The sequence below is a fragment of the Lycium barbarum genome, chromosome 2, assembly GCF_019175385.1.
Source record: "Lycium barbarum isolate Lr01 chromosome 2, ASM1917538v2, whole genome shotgun sequence".
Classification (NCBI taxonomy): domain Eukaryota; kingdom Viridiplantae; phylum Streptophyta; class Magnoliopsida; order Solanales; family Solanaceae; genus Lycium; species Lycium barbarum.
This window is the reverse complement of record NC_083338.1, coordinates 22,324,652-22,334,315: the sequence shown is the minus strand read 5'-3', so window position 1 is coordinate 22,334,315 and position 9,664 is coordinate 22,324,652. Positions and strand designations below refer to the sequence as shown.

Below are 9,664 nucleotides of genomic sequence, written 5' to 3'. Positions count from 1 at the left end.
GTAACAAAAATTTCATCAAATCCTAAAATATGCAACACAAAAACGACGTAAAACACTAAAAAGATTATATATAGATTATACTCCAAAAAGCTGTAAACAAACTCTAGAATAATAAAAAACAACAGAAAGAACGAAAATTATAACTCTAAATAAAAGTTCCCTCTAATTTCAAATCTTTTTGTGATATTTCCGTTGAATCTAACAGACAGGGTTCGGTAAATATTCTCTCGACAAACTATCAAAACCCTTTAATGGATATTTAAGGGATTGTTTTAAACTACTCTCAAACATACGGAATCATTTTTGTCATTTCTCTATCTTTGGTTGGCAGCATAATAAGGACGAGAAGAGGTCAGAAAGTTTAGCTTGAGGGGTCTTCTTTGATTTCTTATGAGTAGCAGCGAAGCGGGCTCCTCCTTTCTATTTCAGTAAACTTGAAAAGCTTCATCAAAATCAAGAAAGCTCAACTAAGTACTCATCTCCAATCAAGGTAACCCATGACTTTTCTTTATTATTCTTACTTCATATGGTTAGGCTTTTGAGATGTTGTTCCTAAAGGTAATTTCAATTATTGGGCATGTTTTGATTGTGTTACACTCTACCAATTGTAGACCTTTGGATTGACGTTGGAAGGTGGAATTTGTGCTATAAGTTAAGATATATTAAGGCGTACTAACTAAATACGGAGTTCTTTGTGAATTTGCGCTATAGTTAAGATGTATTATTGAGATCTTTTATTTAACATGATCATTAGGTGCTTCATAACTATCTGAAAATTTTCCTGTTTAACCCAAGTTAAGAAATGATTAGTATAAATTCAGAGATGTCTAAGAAAGAAGAGATAATATAAGTTTCTAGATACATTCTTAAAGATGCGAGTAAGTTGGCCCGGACGCCACGGTTATAAAACAAATTGTGAATAGGACATTACATGGGAAAGTGATTTCTAGGATGAATTTACCTTTCTATATAATATCAACTACTTTTAGATTTAGAACGAAATTCTCGAAAGATGGAAAGGGCTATGTTATATTCTTTAAACTGAAAAACATATATGATATAGTGAAATTCAAACAGATATACCTTCTAAGAGATTATATGTATTATGCAATTAGTACAGTTTACCTAATACGACCTATAAATAGTTAGAGAAAATGATAAATAAAATAAATACTACATCTACCATTTTTCTTTATTGGGAAAAAAGAGAGCACAGGAGAATTTACCTTTTTTAGTTTTTCATCGTGTCTGGGGTTATTAAGGCAGTTTCGAAATCTTCGGTTGCAGATATTGTGCTGTTAGTGCAAAAGGATGCAGTCTTTGAAAGACATTGTACCAGCTGCATCGAACAATATAAAGACAAAGTTCATTGTCTTGGAGAAAGGGAGGATAGCTTTGGAAGGGCAACAAAAGGCGTGTTTGGCATTAGTGGGGGATGAGACAGCTGCAGTTCACTTTCAGATGTGGGGTGATGAGTGTGATGCTTTTGAGCCTGGGGACATTATCCGGTTAGAAAATGGTATCTTCACTACTAACCGCAATAACTCTTTGCTAAGGGCAGGTAGGCGAGGCAAGGCTGAAAAGGTGGGAGAGTTTACCATGGCCTATGTGGAGACACCAAACATGAGCGAGATACGTTGGGTGCCTGATCCGGGTAACTCAAAAATATATGTGCCAGAGGCTGTTATCTCTCCTTGTTCGTGGAATGCATTGAGTGTTGGGGAATCTAATTACTGACAGGTCCTCTCCTTTTTAACTCTTTTCTTGATGGTTGCAGTTTTCCTAAGTTGAGGAAAAAAGGATCTCAAAAGTCATAATGACTGTAATCAACACCTAAGTAGGGAGTTAGTGATTTCATCATGTGATTGGATATAATTTGGATCTACGTAGTCTATTGAGTTCAGATTTTTTTCGAAGTGTTTTATGATGCAATATTCTCTTTTTTTTTTCAAAATAAATCATCTTGGAGATTGTGTAATATTGCTTACTCTCAAACTCTTCGTTTACACAGTAGTGATACTTTGTTTCTCTTTTCATCTTTGTTTCCTAATGATCCCAGACGTAATCTTGAACGTAGAGAATTAAATAGAAAAAGTTTTCCTTGCTTGATTTTCAAACTTTCTTAGGATTTGGTCTATTCGACACATTTAACTAAGAATAAGAACAAAGGATTTCGAAATTTGAAAAAACAATCAAGTCATCAATGGAAAGAGAGGGATTCTAACCCTCGATATGATTAACTTGTGAATTCGGAAATTATTACACATAGAATGCCTAATCGGCGTATTTTTTGTTTTACGCCCTGTAACTGATGAGTGTGGGGATTGATTCCTGGGCTGAAACTTAAATTCTTATAATATACCCGGGCATTGTAGAAAGTAATGCCTCTTCTTCTCTAGATGGATTCAACTGAGACTCATCTTGTGTGCACACATTGTTTGAGTATCAGCTTACTCTGCTTCAACGTGCAAAGGAATGAGAAAAGATCCCTGTACTCTGGTAAAACTTTCCTACCAAGCCTAAGAATTAAGCTTAATGAATTAGTACCGCGCTTTACCTAGATTAATCACTGCATTGAGCATCGTTCTAGTGAAAATAGAGGATGAAAGGTAATCTTGTTATACAGCTTGATTTTATTGCTTTAATTTCTTCATTATTGTTTCTCTTCTGATCCTTCTCAGGTAGATGGATCACTTGAATGAGTTTCCTTAACTGATTTGGTGGTTGATTTATTTTCTTATTCTCTTTTAACTTTTGGGTTATCATTTTGGCATTCCAACTTATTTGCTAGTACGACCACCTTTTCTGTTTCCCCCATTATCTAGGTGAATTGTTATGCGAGAAATGGTACAGAGAGGCAAAATTGAGGCAAGAATCAAATAATTTTCTGTGGTGGAACAAAATATCTCTCATCTCCCCCGATCTTTCTACAGATAGTGGGGATATCCGCCCCTATGGCCATGTTCTATTCAGAGGAATAAAATAAAAATAGTCTTTCGGAGAGATGGCTGAGTGGTTAATAGCCCCGGTCTTCTGAATGACAAGTATTTGACTGCTAAGAAATATGGAAGTGAACCTTTTTTTAAAAGTAATTTGCTACTCACAACTTGTGAACATATTAATTACTGAAAGCAGATCATTATGGATTATCAAAAGCAGATAAGCTTCTATTATGTTCATCCAAGGGAGGTTATCTTCATATGCCAGAGACATACATCTGGTGCTGTGTAAGCTTATTAAAATGTGTAAAACACAACCTTGAAGTCTAGGCAGGGGACTTTGGACCCTGAACTTCTCTGATCTTAATAATCATCTATAATCCTCGTGTTAACGTCTATTTTCTTGAAATGAAATAAGTACAAAGGGCATCTATGTTGCTTAGACTCTTCAAAAATGTCGACAGGCGCTTTTTGGATCCTCCAAAAGGGCATTTTTGAAGGATCTGGCATGGGTGCGACAACATTTTTGGAGAGTCTGAGCAACATAGAAAAGCATGCAAACGAAGTTAAATGTCCCTCCTATATCTTGTGAAAATATGCCTGCTTAAATATAATATATGGCGGCACTGAGGTGATGTGAGTTTTGGCTTTCTGGTTATTCTAGCTATGGCAATGATCCATCACCTAGTCGACAACAGCTAGCCTTTGACTGATAGATGTATTATCCTTCCAAAAGCTGCATTTTTTTAATAGCACTTGAAAGATGATCAGATTGTCACACTCACCTTTATTATTTGTTCTGAGATACTATTTTGGTCAAGATCATAGGAAGGCAATTCTGGAATAAATGCAGACGTCTACAAAGGCGATTAAAGTTAAGTTTTGTCTGCAGCACGTCAAGAAAACTTGGACGTTGGTTTATCTAATGAATGATTTAATTTTTGTGGTGCAATAGTCAATGTTGAGTTGAATCATCTTTATTTATAACTTTTTATAGTACTTGAATCTTATTTTATGATGCTTGGTGGACAAACTCAACGTTTGGCTACTCGAGCTGGTGTATTTGAAAATGGTATCAGTTTGCTTATCCTCCTAATGACTTTTGCACCCATTGTGCCATTGGAGCTCATCATCTTGGTGTTATCAAATTGTATGTCAGTGTAATCACAGGAGCTAGCTGAAAATAATAAAAAGTCTATTTTCATGGAACATATCTCCAAGAAAGAATGTTACTCCTAAAGGCTCACGTGTCATTCAAAAAGAAACATTTTTAAGTGGGCATTTGTATTCAAATGTTCTCCATAACTAAACCCAGAACCAATGCTCTGTTATTTGGTTTCATAAGTAAACCAATTGGTCTTATTGCTACTCTTTCTTCTTAAACTTAGATCTTATTGCTACTCTTTATTTTCTTTTCTTTTCTTTCTTTCCCCCTTTTTTTTAATGTTTAAATCAGCGTATATCTAAACCAACTCTTTGCTGTAGTTTACTGGTTTTTCAAACTTTATGACCTGACATTGGACAATTCCGACTCTCTGGTCTTTCTTTCCATCGATTGGGTTCTTATGGCCAAAAACTGTAAAATTCTGTGAAAAGGCTAAAAAACGTCCCTTATGTTTGAGCTTTGAATCAAAACCATCCCTATTCTTTAACTTAGAGCGTTAAAGTCCTTTAGGCTTTAACTATGCAAAGCAGTGCACCTTTTGTTTCACACCAACTGATTTGGTTAAAGACTCGCTCAAGTCTCAACCCACCCAATCCATTCTTACTAACCCTTCCAGCTTTCTTCCCAAATTATGACATTGGCTTGCAATCCTAACTGCAAATCCTATGGTAGAGGGACAAGGTGGGATATCTCAGGAATAAGCTTGAGATAAAATTTATTCTCAAGTAGTAATTTGTTTTGTTTGATGGATGCTATTCCCTGGCGGTTAATTAAATTCAGACGCTACAATGTTATGGTGAATGTAGGATCATCTTTGTGGGATTGCTTTGAAAGAATTTAGAATATCCACAAACATATTGTTGCTTGTGAAGTTATATTATATTCACGTTGCAGCTTAATATATCATCTCGAAATACTATTTAATAAGTTTAGCTGCAGAGCTGCTTTAGTATTGCAACTAATGCGGAAATAATTGTTAGGTTTTTGGATTTTCCCTTCCTATGTGGAATTGGATTAATAAAACCCAATCCAATTTGGACCAGGCCAATTTTGCCCAAAATTTCTTCTATATATAGGATCAATTTAGGTCTTATTTTCAGAACACAAAAGTGAATTTATAGCAGCCATATAGAGAGAAAAACGTGAGAGAAAAAACAGATTTTCGTTCAGAAATTTTCTGCTAGGCAGTCCGCTTTAAATTGCGTTTCCCGATTCGTTTACCGTTGGATCATGCTGAAATTTGAACTGGGGTTCTCAACATCTGGTTCTTCGATTTCAACGGTGGAGATCAAATTTTGTGGTTTGTAGCTCCAGTTTTATAGTACGAACAGTAGCTCGTTTTTTGGGGTAATTTCTCTCTTTTCTTCACTGGTTTTGGTGCTATCTTTTATGTATTGTTACTCCGTGATTGGCTTTGTTGTTGTAGCCATTTGGAGACCATTGTTGTAACTCTTGTTGTTTATAGTGGAGCTTTTGTGGGCCGGAGGTCCCGTGGATGTTTCCTCTTCACATTGAAGGGGTTTTACCACGTAAATTTGGTGTCTCTTCCATTCGATTTATTTTTGCTTGCTTTGCTATTTTATTGTTGGTATAGCTGCTGCCCGGATTCCATTTGTGCTAGTGTTTATTGTCTTCTCTTGGTCCAAATAGTGTGGGAAGTTTCGACTTGGGTATTTCTTCCGCTGTTACCTTGTCGTGCAATTTGGTTATTGCTTGTTTCTTCCCAACAAAGTGGTTTCAGAGCTGGTGGTTGCATTTGGTTGTGCTGATCGTCTATTTGAATTATGGAGGCAAATATGAGCAAGTTGCTTTGTTTAAATGGCAGTAATTACCATATTTGGAAAAGTAAGATGAAAGATCTTCTATTTGTCAAGAAATTGCATTTACCTGTGTTTGCTTCTAGGAAACCCGAGTCTATTAAAGATGAGGATTGAGAATTTGAGCACTTACAGGTTTGTGGCTGTATTAGGCAATGGGCAGAAGATAATGTCGAAATCATATTGTGAATGAGACAAATGCTAAAAGCTTATGGGAAAAGCTCGAGACACTTTATGCTTCGAAGACTGGCAATAATAAGTTGTTCCTACTGAAACAATTAATGAGTATTAGATACAAAGGGGGTAGTCCTATTTCTGATCATATTAATGATTTTCAGGGTGTCAAGTTTGATGAAGAAATACAGGGACTTTGGCTTCTTAATACTCTACCAGACTCTTGGAAACTTTTCGAGTTTCTTTGACTAATTTTGCTCCCAGTGATGGTGGAACCATGGAATATGCTAAGAGTGGTGTTTTGAATGAAGAGATGAGAAAAAGATCTCAAGCGTCGTCTTCTTCAACTTCACACTCCGATGTTTTGGTTACTGAAGACAGGGGAAGAAGTAACTTCAGAGGTCAGAATGACAGAGGCAAAAGTAGAAGCAAGTCAAGATCCTTCAGGTACAAGAATCTTACATGTGACTATTGTCACTTGAAAGGGCACATCAAGAAACATTGCTACAAGTTTAAAAGAGACCAGAAAAGGCAAAAGAAAGAAGGCGATAATGAAAATTGTGTTGTTGTTATTGCTGAAAATGATCTTCTCGTTCCTTGTGATAAAAATGATATCAATCTTGTTTGTGATGAGTCTACCTGGTTTGTGGATTCAGGTGTCACTTCTCCTGTCACGCCAAAGAAGGAATTATTTTCTTTTTATACTCCGGGTAATTTTGAAAATTTACGAATGGGTAATGATAGTGAGGTTGAGGTACTTGGTATTGGCACAGTTTGCTTGAAAAGTAAGAACGGTTCGAGGTTGGTTCTTAACAATGTCAAGCATGCTCCAGATGTTCGTTTGAATTTAATTTATGTAGGAAAGTTTGATGATGAGGGTTATGATCAAACCGTTGGTGGTGGCCAGTGGAAGCTTCTTAGAGGTTCAATGATTGTGGCTCGAGGTAACAAGATATCTGACTTGTACTTATTTCAGGGATCCATTTGCGGTGACTCAATAAATTTGGTGGAGAATGATACTTCATCATAATTATGGCATAGAAAGCTGAGTCATATGAGCGAGAAGGGGATTGATAACTTGGCTAAGAAGAATTTGCTTTCTGGAGTGAAACAAGCAAAGTAAAAGAGATGTGTTCATTGCTTAGCCGGGAAACAGAAAAGAGTTTCTTTCAGAGTCATTCACCTTCAAGAAAGCTGGATTTGCTGGAGTTGGTACATTTTGATTTATGTGGTCCTTTTAAAGTAAGCTCTCGTGGCGGTGCACTTTACTTTGTGACTTTTATGGATGATCATTCTCGCAAATTCTGGGTATTTCCTTTGAAGTCCAAGGATCAAGTACTTGATGTGTTCAAGACTTTTCAGGCCTTGGTTGAGAGACAGACAAAGAAGAAACTAAAATGCATCCACTTAGACAATGGTGGTGAATACATTGGTCCCTTTGATAATTATTGTAGATAGCAGGATATTCGGCAACAGAAAACTCTTCTAAAGACTCCTCAGTTAAATGGTTTTGCAGAGAGGATGAACAGAACACTAGTTGAAAGGGTTAGATGTTTGCTTTCAGATGCTAAGTTGCCAGATTCATTTTGGGCAGAAGCACTTAATACTGCTGCTTGTGTTATCAATTTATCTCCTACTGTTGCTTTGGATGGTGATGTCCCTGACAGAGTTTGGTTTGGTAATGATATCTCTTATGCTCATCTGAGAGTCTTCGGGTGTAAGGCCTTTGTGCATATTCCTAAGGATGAGAGGTCAAAGTTGGAAGTTAAAACTAGGCAGTGTATCTTCATTAATTATGGTCAAGACACATTTGGCTATCGTTTCTATGATCCAGTTGAGAAGAAACTTGTTAGAAGCCGTGATGTTGTGTTCTTTGAAGACCAGACAATTGAAGATTTTGACAAAGCTGAGAAGGTTGATTCTCAGAGCAATGAAAGCTTAGTTGATGTTGATCCAGTTCCTGTGACTATTGCACCTGAAGAAAATCTTCAAAATAATAAAGATCAAGTTGATAATGAAGATAGTGATCATGTTCAGAATGACTAGCATGATGTTGTTGATGCTCCAGTGGAAGATGATGTGATTGGCCAGCAACCAGTTGCTATTGATTTTCCAGAGAGTTCTCTCAGAAGATCTATTAGAGAGAAAGTACATTCATCTCGTTATTCTCCCAATGAGTTTGTACTCTTGACTGATGGGGAAGAACCTGAAAGTTTTGATGAGGCCATGGATAGTGAAGAAAAAGAAAGGTGGTTTGATGCTATGCAAGATGAGATTAAATCCTTGCATGATAATCATACATTTGATCTGGTTAAGCTTCCTAGAGATAGAAAAGCTTTGAAAAACAGGTGGGTTTTTAGGGTGAAATATGAAGATGGTAACCCAGTTCCATGGTACAAGGCTAGATTGGTTGTCAAGGGCTTCAGTCAGAAAATAGGAGTTGATTTTGATGAAATCTTTTCTCCAGTTGTGAAGATGTCATTCATTCAGGTTGTCCTAGGCTTGGCTGCGAGTCTAGATTTAGAGTGTTGCTTGATCGCCGGGATGACGGTTTCCTCCACATAGTCGGGAGGGGGACAATTGTTAGGTTTTTGGGTTTTCCCTTCCTATGTGGAATTGGATTAATAAAACCCAATCCAATTAGGTTTTTGGGTTTTCCCTTCCGATGTGGAATTGAATTAATAAAACTCAATCCAATTTGGACCAGACCAATTTTGCCCAAAACTTCTTCTATATATAGGATCAATTTAGGTCTTATTTTCAGAACACAAAAGTGAATTTATAGCAGCCATATAGAGAGAAAAACGTGAGAGAAAAAGCAGATTTTCGTCCAGAAATTTTCTGCTAGGAAATCCGCTTTAAATTGCGTTTCCCGATTCGTTTACTGTTGGATCATGCTGAAATTTGAACTGGGGGTTCTCAACGTCTGGTTCTTCGATTTCAACGGTGGAGATCAAATTTTATGGTCTGTAGCTCCAGTTTTCGAGTACAAACAGTAGCTCGTTTTTGGGGGTGATTTCTCTCTTTTGTTCACTGGTTTTGATGCTATCTTTTATGTATTGTTGCTCCGTGCTTGGCTTTGTTGTTGTAGTCATTTGGAGAACATTGTTGTAACTCTTGTTGTTTATAGTGGAGCTTTTGTGGGCCGGAGGTCCCTTGGATGTTTCCTCTTCACATTGAAGGGGTTTTACCACGTAAATTTGGTGTCTCTTCCATTCGATTTATTTTTGCTTGCTTTGCTATTTTATTGTTGGTATAGCTGCTGCCCGGATTCCATTTGTGCTAGTGTTTATTGTCTTCTCTTGGTTCAAATAGTGTGGGAAGTTTCGATTTGGGTAGTTCTTCCGCTGTTATCTCGTCGTGTAATTTGGTTATTGTTTGTTTCTTCCCAACAATACTCCCTTTAGTTGGGGAAGAAAGATGAAGTGGGGTGACTTGGATGGGTCCTTTAATAAGTATAGTTGGTCTTTGATGGAATCAGTTTGTACCAAAAGTGCATTGGTTTTGCATAGTTAGAGGACTATTAGTGCTCTGGGTTAAAGAATAAGGAAGGTTTTGATTCAAAACAC

The 9,664-nt window shown here is 36.9% G+C and overlaps 1 protein-coding gene across 1 annotated transcript; it reads left to right on the top strand.

Moving 5' to 3' along the window:
* Positions 1 to 288: 288 nt before the first annotated feature.
* Positions 289 to 2,036, top strand: LOC132629405 (uncharacterized). The gene is made up of 2 exons (XM_060345065.1): positions 289 to 490; positions 1,288 to 2,036. The coding sequence occupies exon 2, from the start codon at positions 1,312 to 1,314 to the stop codon at positions 1,735 to 1,737; it is 426 nt and encodes a 141-aa protein (XP_060201048.1). The 5' UTR covers positions 289 to 490; positions 1,288 to 1,311; the 3' UTR covers positions 1,738 to 2,036.
* The last annotated feature ends 7,628 nt before the right edge of the window (positions 2,037 to 9,664 follow it).